This window comes from Carassius carassius, chromosome 12 (assembly GCF_963082965.1).
Source record: "Carassius carassius chromosome 12, fCarCar2.1, whole genome shotgun sequence".
Classification (NCBI taxonomy): domain Eukaryota; kingdom Metazoa; phylum Chordata; class Actinopteri; order Cypriniformes; family Cyprinidae; genus Carassius; species Carassius carassius.
The window spans coordinates 31,894,935-31,911,940 of record NC_081766.1 but is presented as its reverse complement, the minus strand read 5'-3'; the positions used below and the strand labels follow the sequence as shown (position 1 = coordinate 31,911,940).

The window sequence follows — 17,006 nt, the reverse complement described above, 5'->3', positions numbered from 1 at the left end:
GAGGTCACCGTGGCCACCAGATCCAGTCTGTGTCCAGATCAGAGGGTCACGGCAGTCACCCGGATCCAGTACGTATCCAGACCAGATGCTGGATCAGCACCTAGAAAGGACCTCTACATCCCTGAAAGACAGCGGAGACCAGGACAACTAGAGCCCCAGATACAGATCCCCTGTAAAGATCTTGTCTCAGAGGAGCACCAGGACAAGACCACAGGAAACAGATGATTCTTCTGCACAATCTGACTTTGCTGCAACCTGGAATTGAACTACTGGTTTCGTCTGGTCAGAGGAGAACTGGCCCCCCAACTGAGCCTGGTTTCTCCCAAGGTTTTTTTCTCCATTCTGTCACCGATGGAGTTTCGGTTCCTTGCCGCTGTCGCCTCTGGCTTGCTTAGTTGGGGTCACTTCATCTACAGCGATATCGTTGACTTGATTGCAAATAAATGCACAGACACGATTTAACTGAACAGAGATGACATCACTGAATTAAATGATGAACTGCCTTTAACTATCATTTTTGCATTATTGACACTGTTTTCCTAATGAATGTTGTTCAGCTGCTTTGACGCAATATATTTTGTTTAAAGCGCTATATAAATAAAGGTGACTGTGACTTTGACTTTGATGTCACGCCCTGATGTCACGTGTCGTCACGGGACCATTATGGGTTGTGTGTGAACGCACGCACATATTCCAGGTAATCCCTGGCAGTGTGAAAGTGCAAAATCTAACGACCCGGGAACAATTGCCAGGACACTTTACCCGTGTATTTGCCGGAATCGCAGTGTGAAAGGGGCTTTAGTGTTCTGTGATCCAACAAATAATGGAAATTGCTTGATTACCAGATACATATTTTACAGAGATGGCACTCGCAGAGAACAAGTTTCGTCAAGCTGTTATATAAGCTTTCTTCTGTGTCTTTGGGGCAGGTCAGTTTTTTGTTTAGTTAACCTTGCGTTATGAGTCGATGTATTTGAGCTTATATTCAGTTATTTTTGTTGACCTCTTTTTAGGCCTAGTTATTCATTTTGGTTCTTATGTAACTTTTCAATATTTTGGGTAATGAAACCCCACTTTTTGAAAAACCTTGTGTGTCCTCTTGCCTCACTGTCTTGGTCCCTGACAATTGGTGGCAGTGGTGGGATCATCCAGTGACGGACACAGGATTTTTTTTTTTATTCCCCAACAAGAAGAAATAAATTGTGGTGGAAGAGGTGGAAAAGGCAGACAGCAAGGGGGAGCTGAAAGCCAAACTGTATCTGAAGAGCAACCTGTTAGTGAAGAAGGAGAAAATTGAGTTTTTGGAGTGGAAAACACTGAAGATGAAGGAAAGGAGCCAACCCTGTCTGACCTGGCAGCCATTCTCCGAGCACACATGGGACAGCAGGAGGCCCGAGATGAGACAAGAACAGTGGTTTAAAACACTTCAACATCAATTTCAGATGCTGCAGTTGGAAGTACAAGCCGGAAAGTCCCCACTGTCAGAGCCTCCACCAACAGATTCTGATCAAGATCTGGAGATTCTGGAGACCTTTCCACCCAACAGAACTCGTTCTCAAACCCGAATGGATCCCACTGCTGTGATTGATTCAACTACAACAGCAGCAGGTCAAGTCCATCCACAGCATGTGCCCAGACTAGAGAAATTTACTGATGAAGATAATATTGAACACTTTTTTTATTGCATTTGAGTGTATTGCCTTAGCCTGCAGATGGCAGAAGCCAGACTGGGTTTTTCATTTAATGCCATTGCTAACTGGTAAAGCTAGAAGTGCTTATGTGCATATGGACATTGATGACTCTCTTGATTATGATAGGGTTAACCCTATGGAGTCTTAGGGTATTTTGGGGCCTGGAGAACTTTTGTCATGCCCTGACATTTGTGCTTTTTTCAGTTTCTTATAAATATCTAAATGGGTAAAGTCTAATCTCACTGTAATCAGCAAAAACTGGGCTATAATAATATGTGAAATGCATGCATGTACATGATTGTATTTTTGAGAAAAAAATGTTATCCGTGGTTAGTGAAAAACTAAAAATGTTATATCACTTGAATAAGGCCATAAAACACATAAAGAACAATGGTTCCCGGGATTTTTGAGAACTGGAGCTTGTAGCTTAGAATTTTTCTTTCTAAATGATGTGAAAATCATCTTGTTTACTCACTCACAGAAAACAATATATTGATTTAAATTTTCTAAGACACTTTTTGTTGGTAAAAGTCATATGCGAGTAGGCGTCAACTATCATGAATATCATTGTGATTTACACCTGAGAAGACAAAGGCCTGCATAATATGCTGCATAATGAGCCGCATAATGAGCTGCATAATGAGCTGCATAATGAGCTGCATAATGAGCCATTCAGTCATCTTTGCCACTGAGAGGAAGGAGTTACAAGAAAGAATGTGAAGACAAAATAAATGTATATAATTTTATGTTTGTAGTTTATTTAGAATATATTTAATTATCCCACAACATACTTTAATATCCATTTGGGGGAGCAGTTAAACAGTTTATCAGGAATAATCAAAGCTGACTTTCAAACAAATTTTTTTGCTCCAGTCATTCATCATTACTCCAGTCACACAATCCTTCAGAAATCCTTTTAACAATCTTATTTTCTACAAAAAAACATTTATTGTTGTTATTATTATCATTATTATTATTATTAATGTTGAAAAGAGCTGAGAATATTTTTTAGGTTTTTTAGGGGGAATAAATTGAAAGAACAGCATTTTTTTTTTACATTTGTTAGCCTACAGTTATTTATTTGTTACATTTATATTATTTACATCAAGCTTTTGAATGGTATAGTATTGTATATTGTTATTGAAACTTCATAATGTTTCACTTGATTATATATTTAGTCAGGAATTATAGTTTGGAAAAAGTCTAACTAGTAAAATGTTTACACTATATGTGAAAACTAGTACAAGTATATAAATAAATAAAAAGAGACTTACTCATGTTTATGAAGTACTTCATTCTTTTTTTTCTGAGGAAATCCACTTCTCAAATCCTCAACCACATCACATCTTTTTGGGGTGAATTATGTCTTATTCCTCTCATCGCGAAGCAAACAGTAAAATAAAAACTTGAAGAACAGTCTTGCTGCATTTTCTTCTGTGTGGGCGTATTCAAGCCGCGCGCTTCAGTTTGAATCTGAATAGCGCGTTCAGCGCGGGGGCGTGGTCACATTAGATATAAGGAAGGGAGACATGAAAAACAGACATCGCGCTGTTTTCATATGGATTACTTTATCACAGAATATCTGTTTTCGGCGGCACTTGATTAGTTTAAAAGTAGACATGTCAAGCTTTCTATAGATATCTCTCTCATGTCTCTTCGTTGAGTATTCACGGAGTTACAGTTCATTTTAATGACGTGTTTGTAAATGAAGATCAGCGCAGACAAAGGCTGCTGACAGCACACCTTGTTTGTTATCTTTATTTTATAAGTGTACAAAGTTTTGTTGTTATTATGTCTGTATCCAAAAAAAAGTAGACCCTTTACAGATTCGATTGATGTATTGCTCTTATCTGTACGATTAAAACTGAAAGTGTAATTTAAGTTCTTTTCGGGGTTATCATGAGAAAATGCCTCAAAACGCGTATCCGTGTTAATCGACTCCAGAGGGTTAAATGTGCAATTCTCTCCAAGTATGACATTAACCCTGAGACCTACAGGCAAAGATTATGTTCCCTAGAGGTAAGCCCTGATGAGAGCCCAAAGGAATTGTATGCAAGAATCAAGGAGCTGTATGGAAAGTGGATCCAGCCAAAAGGTAAAACGACACAAGAAATTGGGGAACTGATCATGATGGAGCAATACTTGAGAATGGTGTCCCCGGAGCTGCAGATTTGGATCAGAGAGCACAACCCAGGTTCTGCCATGGAGGCTGCTAAACTAGCGGATGTGTTTGTGGCGGCACAGAGAAAAGGACAGCCATGGAGCTACAACTCATGGGAGACCCCAAGAGACAGCCGTAAACCCCCTCAGCAGTATCAACCCATCCAGCAGTACCAACCAAAGCCAGAGGCTAGCAGGGGTAAGGTTCCTACTGGGGAGAACCAGTTGTTTAGCAGACCATCGCAACCCTCAGGTAGAAAACCAATTTGCTATCTCTGTGGAATAGAAAGCCATACAAAGCCCATGTGCCCTAAAAATACAGCAAAGTTGACTCAGATGTGTGTTGTACCATGCTCTCATGTGGATGCTGTTTTCAAGAATGACCAGGCTGTAAAGGTGGCAGATGTTGAAGTTAATGGAACTGCTCTCAAAGCTTTAATTGATACGGGTAGTGATCAGAAACTTGTGCACAGGAAGTTTGTACCAACCAATATTATCAACACCAGAGACGCCATCCCTATATGTTGTGTGCATGGTGATGAGAAGAGTTATTCAACTGCTGACATGTATATCAAAGTTGACAGTCAATCATATCTTTTGAACATTGTGGTAGCTGATAAATTGCCTTATCCTGTTGTTCTAGGACGAGACCTCCAAGTACTTTTTGATTTGTTTGAATCGGACAAAATGAGAAAATGCTATGCTGCTGTCACTAGGGGGCAGGCTAAGAAGTCTAACGAGCACCTGGAGGTCCTCAGTACCTTGCCATTCTACAGTGATGAGGCAACACCCAGGAAGTCGCGTAAAACCTGTAGGCAGAAAAGACAGGAGAAATTCCTTCACACAGTTGTGAAGTCACAAACTAACTCCCAGCCAGAGTTGCCTTTAGGATTTCAAATGCCAGCCAGGATCATAAATATGCAGAAATCTGATCCATCTTTAGCATCTCTTTTTCAGAAAATCAAGGAGACAGGAGATGAGCTGGACTTGAGCAAAGAGGAGTACATCTTGCAAAATGGCATTCCCTACCTTCAACAGGAATCCGCATTGCAGCTAGTGGTCCCCCAAGCAGTTAGAGAGGCTATACTGGTGTTTGGGCATTCTGTTCCCTGGGCAGGCCACCTAGGTAAGCACAAAACCACAGCCCCCATTAAACACCATTTTCACTGGCCTGGACTGCGTAGAGATGTTGCTGAATTCTGCAAAAGTTGTCCTCAGTGTCAAATGACATCTGCTAGCTTTCCCTCCAGAGCTCCACTCCTACCACTCCCCATCATTGCCACTCCATTTGAATGCCTTGGGATGGTTATTGTTGGTCCTGTTGAGAAGAGTAATGCTGGGAACCGTTACATGCTGGTTATAACAGACTATGCAACCAAGTACCCCGAGGTGTTCCCATTGAAGTCCATAAAAGCTAAATCTGTTGCTTTTGGTTTAGTACAGTTTTTTTCAAGAGTGGGTTTCCCTCGTGAAATACTGACTGATCAAGGAACTAACTTTATGTCAACTTTGTTGAAGCAGGTCTATCAATTACTTGGCATCAGGGGCCTGAGAACCACACCTTACCACCCACAAACGGATGGGCTGACAGAACGTTTCAACAAGACGCTGAAGCAGATGCTGCGAAAGTTTGTGAACAGCAGTGGTACAGACTGGGATCTCTGGCTGCCATACCTTTTATTTGCATACAGGAAAGTCCCCCGAGCCTCCACTGTTTTTTCTCCCTTTGAACTTCTTTATGGGCATGATGTCAGAGGCCCTCTTTCTCTGCTGAGAGAGAGTTGGGAGGGAGATCAGGGGAGAGGGGATTCTGTTAATGTGATATCCTATGTTATGCAGATTGGAGAAAATGAGGGAGCTTGCGCAGTCACACATGGCAGAGGCCCAGAAACAGCAGAAGTCCTGGTATGATTGTTCAGGAGCCAGAGATCCTTCAGCCCTGGACAGAAGGTGCTAGTTCTTTTCCCTAGTGATGACAAAAAGCTTTTGGCAAAGTGGCAAGGACCATTTGAGGTCCAGAAGAAACTTGGGCCAACCACCTATCGGATATTGATCACAGGTCAGTCACGTTCCAATAAAGTACTGCATGTGAACCTCCTGAAGGAATGGGTGCAACGACCTGAAAAGAAAACAGAGGTGATGCTCGTCAGAAGCATTCTGGAAGAGGAGGAAGTGGATGAGCAATACTTACCTTCAGAAGGTGTTTCAGTGGACTTTGATCTCAGTCATCTCTCTGAAGACAGACAGCAGCAGATGAGAGCTATCTGTAATCTTGAAGTGTTCCAGGAGAACCCTGGGAGGACTGACCTTGTTGAACATGATATTTTCCTTAAAGAGGGTGCTGCTGTGAGACGAATCAGTTACAGGATCAACGAGCGCCTGTTGACCGCACTGAAGGAGGAAGTGGATCTAATGCTGTCCAAGGTTATCATAGAGGTTTCAAAGAGTGAATGGTGCAACCCAGTAGTCCTTGTACTAAAAAAGGATGGTAGCATAAGATTCTGTATTGATTTCAGGTACTTGAACTCAGTTTCTCAGTTTGACTCCTATCCAACACCAAGGATTGATGACCTGCTTGAACGGCTGGGAAAAGCAAAATTCCTGACAACATTAGATCTTAGCAAAGGGTACTTTCAAGTACCACTGACTGTGTGATCCAAAGAGCTGACCGCTTTCCGGACTCCATGGGGCCTATTCCACTTTACAGTGCTTCCATTTGGCCTTCATGGAGCGTGATTCCTCTACATTTGCGGCAGCCTATCTTGATGATATAGTTCTATATAGTGACAGCTGGGAGCAACATGTGGAACATCTGTGCACAGTCTTGGGCTGTCTTCACGCTGCTGGGCTGACCGTAAATCCTGCAAAGTGTGCCTTTGCTGCATCTGAGATGGAGTACCTGGGGCATATCATTGGGAATGGGATGATACGACCATATGTTAGCAAGATCCAATCCATTGAGTCATGTCCTTTACCCCAAACAAGGAAGCAACTCAGATCCTTTTTGGGCATGGCAGGCTTCTATCATCGCTTCATTCCACAGTTTTCCACCAGGGCGGCTCTGCTCTCAGACTTGACCGGGTCCCGGAGTCCCAATCAGATCCAGTGTACAGAGGAGGCAGTGGCAGCTTTCCATGATATCCGGCAATCAATGAGTAAGCAACCAGTGTTGTATGGTCCAAACTTTAATGACCATTTCTTTGTGCAGACTGATGCTTCCGACAGGGGTCTGGGTGCTGTACTTCTTCAGGGGCCCCCTGAGAACCGCCACCCTGTGGCTTACATTAGCAGAAAGCTGTTCCCCAGGAAAAAGAGGGACTGGCTATCAAGTGGGCCCTGGACTCCTTCCGCTACTACCTCCTGGGTAGAGAATTCACACTGGAGACCAACCATAATGGTTGGCTGGCCCTGCAACCATTCCGCTTCAGCATCCAACACATCCCAGGCAAAGAGAAACAGACAGCTGACTACCTGTCTCGCTGTACCAGCGAGAGTCCGGAAGGAGGGGGAGTGTGTGATGGATACGGCCACACAGGGTAACATCACCTCACTTCTATACATTTGATTAATGTTTTATTTCACCTCCTTAGTTTGTTGCACTTATTATTTACAGTCATCTAAACTATAATCTAAACACATTAGGCCATTCCATGTCTCACCATGTGCTGGGGGGATTTTGTCCTTAGTTATGTTATGCTCCAAGCGTATTCTGTTTTCATTGATCTGTGCACGTCGGTGTATTGAGCACGTGTCGGTTGTTGTGCTCATTATCTTCTCTTTGTCTCTAGTTTACTCTCTCTGCACACAGGTTGCTGTGATTGGCAGAGTTGGACGTCAGTCATCATTAAGGCGCCGCTTCAGAGCCAATCGGAGGCTGCCCAGCTGGTTAAAGGGGTTACGTGTTCATTCATGCTTTCTCTCCGGAGCACATTGAGAACTCCTCTGTAGTAAATCGAGCTCTTTGTAGCGGAATGAGTTTTCTGCCGTAAACTGAGTTTTTGTCTATGTTTCTGCCCGCGAATTAAGTTGTGTGCTATGTGCTTTGTTTTTTTTGTATTTCTAAATATTTGTTACGCTCTAACATGGGCGAGATTAGTTGGTGTCTACATTTTCATTTGCTCAGAGATATCGGTTAAAAAACTGACATTCTGGGAAGAGAACGCAGGTTAGTATATCGCGATATACACTGAACCCATAGCAGATGATTTGTTAGACACACCAGGTAAGAAATGAATGCCATCCCTTGTATTTCTGTTTGTGTAGGTAATTTAGTTAGGGTGCCAGATGCACCACAGATTTTGGTTTATGTTCTACATTTTTGTTTTGGTTAGATTAGGTTTAGATTAAGGATTGTTTTTGTTATATTTTGTTCTTTCCTTTGGCGCCACTTTTTGTTCTTTTCCCATTTATTGTTTGTTTGTTTGTTTGTTTTGTTTATAATATCACATTGTACCAAGCGCACATTATTGTTGTTTTGACTCGGTCCAGTGGCCTTTTGGCTTGTTGTGAATAAAGCCCAGTTTATTTTTCCCTTTAAAAGAGTCTGTCATGTGTTCTTCCACCATACCCCCAACTTCAGCAGTACGTTAATATATAAATGTTGCGGTACATGCCCTAGACCCTTTCAAGTTCATAACAATAAATGGGGGCTAGTCCGGGATATTTAAATTCTATATTTATTTTTCCAGAGATATTAATTACTGCTGGTGTGGATGGTGGAATGTCCATGTTCAGTTTTTTTTTTAGAAGAGTAACTGTTGTGCGAGGCAGTAACTAGTGTGTGTTGTCTAAAACGTTAGCTTTAGGAGTAAGTATGGCTGATTTTGATTTAGACACCTTTGTCAGTTCACCTACGGTTGAGCAGTTAAATAAATGTAGAAAAGATGAGTTGCTGCGTATCGCTGCTCATTATCAGATTGCTGTTTCGAGGCAGCGGCTAAAAAGAGAGATTAAGTATACTGTGTCTCAAAGGTTGGTGGAACTAGGTGTTTTAGTGTTGCCTGCAGTAGTTGGTGAAGGTGCTGATGGTCGACCTGGAGAAGAGGAGCGAGGTGGAATGGCTGAGGTAGAGGATTCTGGGGCCAAGGCCGCTCTGCCGCCCTTTGAGCCTTTTTCTCCGGGCTCGGCTGAGTCTGGAGGAGGTGATGTGCGGCTTAAAGTCCGCTTAGCGTGAGTCCAAATGGAGGAGCGCGAACGGGCAGAAGACCGTCGGGCTGATATGAAGTTTCGACTTGAAGTCCGCCAACTCGAAATTGAGGCGGAGACGCAGGTTAAGCTGCGTGAACCTGAATTGAGTGCAGCTAAAGTGACACCTGTTCCAGTTGTGCAACCCTAACAGCCTGCTGATGCTTCGGCGGGGGCTGGCTCGGTGGGGACCAACTTTGAGGTCAGTAGACATATTTCTCTTGTGCCGCAGTTTCGTGAAACAGAAGTTGACTCCTGTTTTAGCGTGTGTGAGCGGATTGCATCAACTCTTCATTGGCCTAAAGAGGTTTGGCCCTTGCTGTTACAGTGCAAGTTAACTGGTAAGGCTCAGGATGTTTGCGCTACGTTGTCCGTAGAGGATAGCGTAAATTATGAGGTAGTGAAAGCTTCAATTTTGTGTACATATGAGTTGGTGCCAGAAGCCTATCGGCAACGGTTCAGAACCCATAAGAAAAATTCCAGTCAGACATGTTGAATTTGCGCGGGAGAAAGGCATTTTATTTGACAAGTGGTGTACTTCGAGTAAGGCAGATGATTTTAGAACCATGCGAGAATTAATTATTTTTAACTGTATACCTGAGCGGGTTGTCGTTTATTTAAATGAGCAGAAAGTAACTTCTTTGTCTCAAGCTTCTGTCCTGGCAGATGAATTCGCATTAAAGCATAAAAATTTGTTTATTCCTGCACGTTCTGAGAAAGCTGTATCTCTTCAAGTGAATTTGAGTAGTTCGTCACGACCAAAACCAGTTAACTTAAAGTCAAAGGAAGACCGGGAATGTTTTTATTGCCACAAACCGGGGCATTTAATTGCTGATTGTTTTGTGTTGAAACGAAAACAGTCCAGTTCTGTAACTAAGAGTGCTGGATTTGTGAAACTGGTGGATTCTGTTAAAGTCGAATGTAGTGATAAGCCTGATTCTAGCTATGCACCTTTTCTGATGGAAGGGTTAATTTCCGTTACTGGGAATTCTGCGGAACAGATAAGAGTCAAAATGCTGCATGATACTGTGGAAATGCAGTCTTTTATTAGTGCAGAAGTACTGCCGTTTTTTGAACATACTTTCTGTGGCAGTAATGTACTAGTACAGGGCATAGAGATGGGTCTTATGAAAGTTCCATTGCATCAGATTCACCTAGAATCAGAACTGTGTACAGGCTTTGTGAAAGTAGCCGTTCGTGAACGATTGCCTGTGAGTGGGGTAGAATTTATCCTTGGCAATGATTTAGCCGGTGGGAAAATCATGCCTTTGTTGGAAGTTTTTGATAATCCAGTTGCGTCAGATCAGCCTGATGAACTTTTGAGGTCTTATCCTGAGACTTTTCCAGTTTGTGTGGTTACGCGAGCTCAGGCTTGTTAGATAAATGCAGTGGATGATTTGGCTACATCTTTTATGGCGCCTGTTTTAATCTGTGACGTTTTAGCTGATGAGAGTAAAACTGTAGAGAAATCCCTTGTTCCGAGTTCCTTGAGTATAAATCTGTGTGTGACGCGCGGGAGAATTATTTCTGCCCAAAAGGAGGATAAAAGCCTTCAAAAGTGTTTTGTTGCTGCTGTTTCTTCAAAGACCGCTCAAGAGAGGAAAGCTACATATTATGTGGAGAACGACTTACTGATGCGTAAGTGGCACCCTGATATTGCAAATGATTCTGAATGGGGTAGTGTGTATCAGATTGTGATTCCTTCCTGTTACCGACAGCAAGTTCTATCTTTAGCTCATGATCCAAATTTGGCGGGACATCTAGGAATTAAGAAAATTTATCATTGAATTTTGAGACTTTTCTTTTGGCCTAGAATAAAAACTGATGTTACACAATTTTGTCGCACCTGCCGCACCTTTCAGATCACGGGCAAACCGAATCAAGTCATTCCGTGTGCTCCACTTGTTCCTATTCCAGTGATAGGAGAACCATTTGAGCATGTTATCGTCGATTGTGTCAGCCCTTTGCCTAAGTCTAAGACTGGTAACCAGTTTTTATTGACTGTAATGTGTACTGCGACTAGATTCCCGGAGGAAATTCCATTGAGGAAGATTTCAGCACCTGTTGTAACTAGAGCACTGGTAAAGTTTTTTTCTACGTTTGGTTTACCGAAAATTGTGCAGACAGATCAAGGCACTAATTTTCTTTCGAAGGTCTTTTTTCAAGTGTTGTCCAGTTTAAATATTTCCCACAGGGTCGCAAGTGCTTATCATGCTGAAAGCCAGGGGGCGCTTGAGCGTTTCCACCAAACGCTGAAGGCAATGCTCAGAAAGTACTGCATGGATACGGGTAAGGAATGGGACTAGGGTGTACCGTTACTTTTGTTTGCAATCAGAGAAGCAGGAAAAGTTCAGGAAAGCCTTGGATTCAGTCCTGCTGAATTAGTATTCGGACACACTGTCAGAGAACCCTTGAAAATGCTCAAGGAGAATCTGTTGTCTTTAGAGTCTAATCCTAAAGTGAATGTGGTAGACTGTGTGAGCAAGTTCCGTGAACGCTTGCACAAAGTTTGTTCAGTGGCAAGGGAGTCACTTGAAGTTGCTCAGGAAAAAATGAAGTGTCGCTACGATCGTAAATCTGTACAGCGTACCTTTAATAAAGGCGATCAGGTGTTGGTGTTGCTGCCTATGGTAGGGTCCACTTTATCAGCACGATTTTCTGGACCATATGAGGTGGTGAGAAAAATCAGTAATACAGATTACGTTATCGGAACTTCTGATAGGAAGAGGAAGACTCGTGTGTGTCATGTGAATATGTTAAAGACTTTTCACAACAGAGAAGCTGTCCGGAATGTGTTACTTGCAGATGAAATTACTGTCCCTGTGTCATCTCCTGTTTTAGTAGCTTGCGCTGCTGTAGAAATCGCTGATCCTGAGGACGATGGAGTAATCTTACGTCACACTTACCAGCAATGTGCTCGACTTACGAATTCTAAGGTATTAACTAATTTTGCATTTCGTGTGTCTCATTTAACTGAACAACAAGGATGTGATTTTATGCAATTGGTTAATGATTTTCCTGCTTTGTTTAATGATGTACCTTCTCGTACTACAGTGTTAGAGCATGATATTGACGAGGGTGGTGCTGCTCCGATTAAACAACATGCCTATCGTGTGAATACAGCAAAAAGAGCTCTGATGCGGAATGAGGTTGAGTATCTGTTAGAGCATGGATTTGCTCAGTCCAGTTGTAGTCCCTGGAGTTCTCCGTGCTTATTAGTGCCAAAGAGTGATGGTACTGCGCGATTTTGCACTGACTATCGAAAAGTAAATGCCGTAACTGTACTGGATTGTTTTCCACTGCCGCGCATGGAAGATTGTGTTGATAACCTTGGTTCAGCTTGTTATGTCAGTAAATTAGACTTGTTAAAAGGTTACTGGTAAGTTCCTCTTACGGCTCATGCTTCTGACATCTCGGCATTTGTGACACCTGATAGTTTCCTTCAGTACTCTGTGATGGCTTTCGGCATGTGCAACGCACCAGCCACTTTTCAACGACTTATCAATATTGTGTTGGCTGGGGTGCCTAAGTGTAATGCATATTTAGATGACCTAGTGGTTTATTCTACTGACTGGTCAGAACATGTGTCTTCACTGCGAACTGTTTTTGAGCGTCTTGAGAAAGCTTTGCTGACCTTAAATCTAGCTAAATGTGAATTTGGGCAGGCCACTATCACATATCTTGGGAAGGAAGTCGGTCAAGGTCAAGTGCGCCCAGTAGAAGCAAAAGTTACCGCTATAGTCGAGTTCCCTGCTTCCACCACCCGACGTGAACTCTGTCGATTTTTAGGGATGGCTGGCTATTATCGTGGTTTCTGTAAAAACTTTTCAATGATTGCGCACCCGCTGACTTCACTTCTTAGTCCATCCCGAACGTTTTTATGGTCTGATGAATGTCAGCATGCTTTCAACTCGATCAAATGTCTTCTGTGTAATGCACCTGTTTTAGCCGCACCAGACTGTGATTCTGCTTTTAAACTCTATGGGGACGCAAGTGCCGTAGGTGCTGGAGCTGTGTTAATTCAGGAAGGTAAAGATGGTATTGATCATCCTATCTGTTATTTTTCCCGGAAGTTCAACAGACATCAGTTGAATTATTCGACGATCGAGAAGGAGGCACTAGCACTTTTAATGGCCCTCCAATATTTTGATGTGTATGTCGGATCGAGTATTCCAGTCATGGTGTTTACAGATCATAACCCTCTAGTTTTTCTGTCACGTATGTATAATCTCAATCAACGATTGATGCGCTGGTCTCTGATTGTACAGGGTTATAATCTGGTAATCAAACATAAGAAAGGCGTCGAAAATGTGATAGCTGACGCACTATCAAGAGTTGCTTATTGCGGTATTTGATCACTGTTTGAACAACTATGTTTGATTTATTCCATATAGTTGGTTCTTAAGGGGGGAGGTGTTACGCTCCACGCGTATTCTGTTTTCATTGATCTGTGCACGTCGAAGTATTGAGCACGTTTCGTTTGTTGTGCTCATTATCTTCTCTTTGTCTCTAGTTTACATTCTCTGCTCACAGGTTGCTGTGATTGGCCGAGTCAGATGTCAGTCATCATTAAGGCGCCGCTTCAGAGCCAATCGGAGGCTGCCCAGCTGGTTAAAGGGGTTACGTGTTCATTCATACTTTCTCTCGGGAGCACAGTGAGAACTCCTCTGTAGTAAATCGAGCTCTTTGTAGCGGAATGAGTTTTTGTGTATGTTTCTGCCCGCGAATTAAGTTGTGTGCTATGTGCTTTGTTTCTTTGTATTTCTAAATATTTGTTACGCTCTAACATGGGCGAGATTAGTTTGTGTCTACCTTTTCATTCGCTCGGAGATATCGGTAAAAAAACTGACATTCTGGGAAGAGAACGCAGGTTAGTATATCGCGATATACACTGCACCCGTAGCAGATGATTTGTTAGACACACCAGGTAAGAAATGAACGCCATCCCTTGTATTTCTGTTTGTGTAGGTAATTTAGTTAGGGTGCCGGATGCACCGAAGATTTCGGTTTATGTTCTACATTTTTGTTTTGGTTAGATTAGGTTTAGATTAAGGATTGTTTTTGTTATATTTTGTTCTTTCCTTTGGCGCCACTTTTTGTTCTTTTCCCATTTATTGTTTGTTTGTTTGTTTGTTTTGTTTATAATATCACATTGTACCAAGCGCACATTATTGTTGTTTTGACTGGGTCCAGTGGCCTTTTGGCTTGTTGTGAATAAAGCCCAGTTTATTTTTCCCTTTAAAAGAGTCTGTCATGTGTTCTTCCACCATACCCCCACCTTCAGCAGTATGTTAATATATAAATGTTGCGGTACATGCCCTAGGCCCTTTCAAGTTCGTAACAGTTAGCTCTCAAGTTCCAAGTGTTAGTTTTGTTTACCCCTTCTATGTTATTTGGTTTTGTCAAGCTGTTATATAAGCTTTCTTCTGTGTCTTTGGGGCAGGTCAGTTTTTTGTTTAGTTAACCTTGCATTATGAGTCAATGTATTTGAGCTTATATTCAGTTATTTTGTGTTGACCTCTTTTTAGGCCTAGTTATTAATATTGGTCCTTATGTAACTTTTCAATATTTTGGGTAATAAAAAATATTGAAAAAATTTTTTTTTTGAAAAACCTTGTGTGTCCTTTTGCCTCACTGTCTTGATCCCTGACACTCATGCTGTCATCTCCATAAGACTGGAATAATAAATCAATACTACTTCTGTCATGTTCGTCATCATTAACTTTTGTACAGGTAACCTGTGATGGCTAAAATTATTTGTAATATTCAAAGCAACAATGAGAATTTCCTGCTTAAAAGTATAGTTTCCTCCAGTTCATACTGCTATGAAATCCCTAAAATGGACCGAGTCTGAAATACCATAAGTGTACCTAAACAAGACATTATTTTAGATATCGCTAACAAGAGTTCACTGAAATTTAAATGGAAATCTAAATGTGATACTGAATCAGTACCAGGCAATTTTGAACAATGGGGTCCAAACATTGCAAAAATTTGTCAGATTTTTAGATTTTGGTTTTAGGATATTGTTTGTGTGTATAGAAGTTCAAAGGGCCAATGAAAATGTCTTACCCTAATGTCTTCAGGATCCAGACTGTGCACACTCCAGGCAGATGTTATACTGCTGTTTAGACAGGAGCCTGAGTGACCCATATCCAGCTCATCTTCATAAGCCTCTGTGGCTATATCCTCACGTGTATGAGTTCCAGTGAACAAGAACTGCAGTGAAGGATGAAACAATATATGAACCTTTCTCAAAAACTGTGCTAAACTCCATACACTGTTTGCAGACATTCTACAGATTTAACAAGGATAATAATCACCTTTGGAATGAGAAGTAATCCCAGAGTAACCGTCACTGTCAGATGCGTATGGACGAATAATAACATTAGCATCCAGTCTGGATGCAGCCCAGTGCCAAGAGAGAACCTGTAGATCAGACCAAAGCTTGTTAAAGGTGCCAAAAGCATCTTCCATCACTACGTGCAGGCCACTTCGCTGACTTTTTTTTGGACAGAGAATCGCAAATGGCAGATCAAAGGTAAATAAACGTTGGAATTATTTTAGGAACAGGAGCAAATTTCACAACATAGAGCTTCAAACAGCATAATGAGGGCAAATGTAATTGAAAGTGGTGTGCCATCTAAAGGCTTGCTCTGTTTATTTAAACAGTGTTAAGTCAACAGTGTTAGGTATCCTGATTATTTTGGAGGGAATGGAGGTCACCGTTCCTCCGTTATGCAAAGAGTACTGTAACTCTGACTCATTAATCACACTGCCTTTCAAGAGCTTCTTTGGCAAAGCATCAAAATAGTGCATCAAACAGAGCTTATCTGCTAGAACCAGCAGGGGTTGCAGACATAGGAAATGATTCTGCTGAAACTTCTAGGCACTGTCATACCTTCATTATAAATAATGCCAGTTACTCCACAAGTATACTCTAGGACAGAGATTCTGACTCAGGACCCAGGCTATAAATGCATAAAGTGGCAGCCCAATGAACTACCAAAACTGTTTATTATTCAAAAATAATACATTTGCCCTCAACAAAATAACAAAAAATAGAAGATTAAAATGTATTGACATTAACTAGGCCCAAACTTATGCAAAATTATTAATGACAAAGGCAGAATGTTAACATTTTTGCAGATAAACATGGATGAGTTGTTAACAGATCAATGCATTAAACAAAAAACACTGAGCAAAATATTTTATTAGGCTTCTGAATATGAGAAATGTGCAGTCAATGTATGGCTTATGCAAGTGCATACACATTTCAGTGCAGTGTTTATTAATGGTTTTATGCTGTTAGCAGCCAACAATTCAATAAGAAATTGTACGACACAAACTACAAGTGAAGCAGAGGAATAAACGAAAACGCAAAGTGCAGATACATTTTGAGCTTGATCATTTTTCTGTTCTATGCATGCATACTGTATATGGTATGCAAGCTGAATTTTAGATTTGCATTAAGCATGCTTTTTTTATTGTTGTTTCCTATTGACTGCATCCCTACCAGAACAGACCTAATGCTGCATTCAAGTCCATTTGAGTTTGAGTTTAGTAGAAATTATATTTGCCACTGCTTTCAAATGACACATCAATTTCCTTTCTTTTTTTTCCACTTCTTAACAAATCCAGAAAGCATTTTATCAGTAATATAAAATGAAGAGCAAAGAATTCACATCAGGTGTGTAATTGGTGTTTTATCTGTGTATTTTTTTCATTCTCGTGCTGCCACAGAGAATGATGGGAAATACATTTGGTCGTAAAAGTCTGTCTTCTCATAAATCAGTTAAATGAGCAGAATCTTTAGCAGCACGCTGATGGCCAACAAATTGAATTGTGACATTCACCACACACCAGTTTGATTCTGCCATAATTCTGCATTTTACAAAAAAAGTTGGGACTTCAAATCAACTCAGAGTACCTCAGTGTTGGGGATTTGGTATTTCAACATGTCACATAACA

The 17,006-nt window shown here is 41.5% G+C and overlaps 1 protein-coding gene across 1 annotated transcript in view; it reads right to left on the bottom strand.

The window, feature by feature from the left end:
• Positions 1-17,006, bottom strand: part of gpr158b (G protein-coupled receptor 158b) — a 62,783-nt gene that overhangs the window by 4,216 nt on the left and 41,561 nt on the right. Inside the window, exons 9-10 of the mRNA XM_059564133.1 lie at positions 15,359-15,464; positions 15,108-15,254 (exon numbers count right to left, since the gene is read on the bottom strand). Of these exons, the coding sequence (XP_059420116.1) occupies positions 15,108-15,254; positions 15,359-15,464 (253 nt within the window). The remainder of the gene's footprint in view (positions 1-15,107; positions 15,255-15,358; positions 15,465-17,006) is intronic.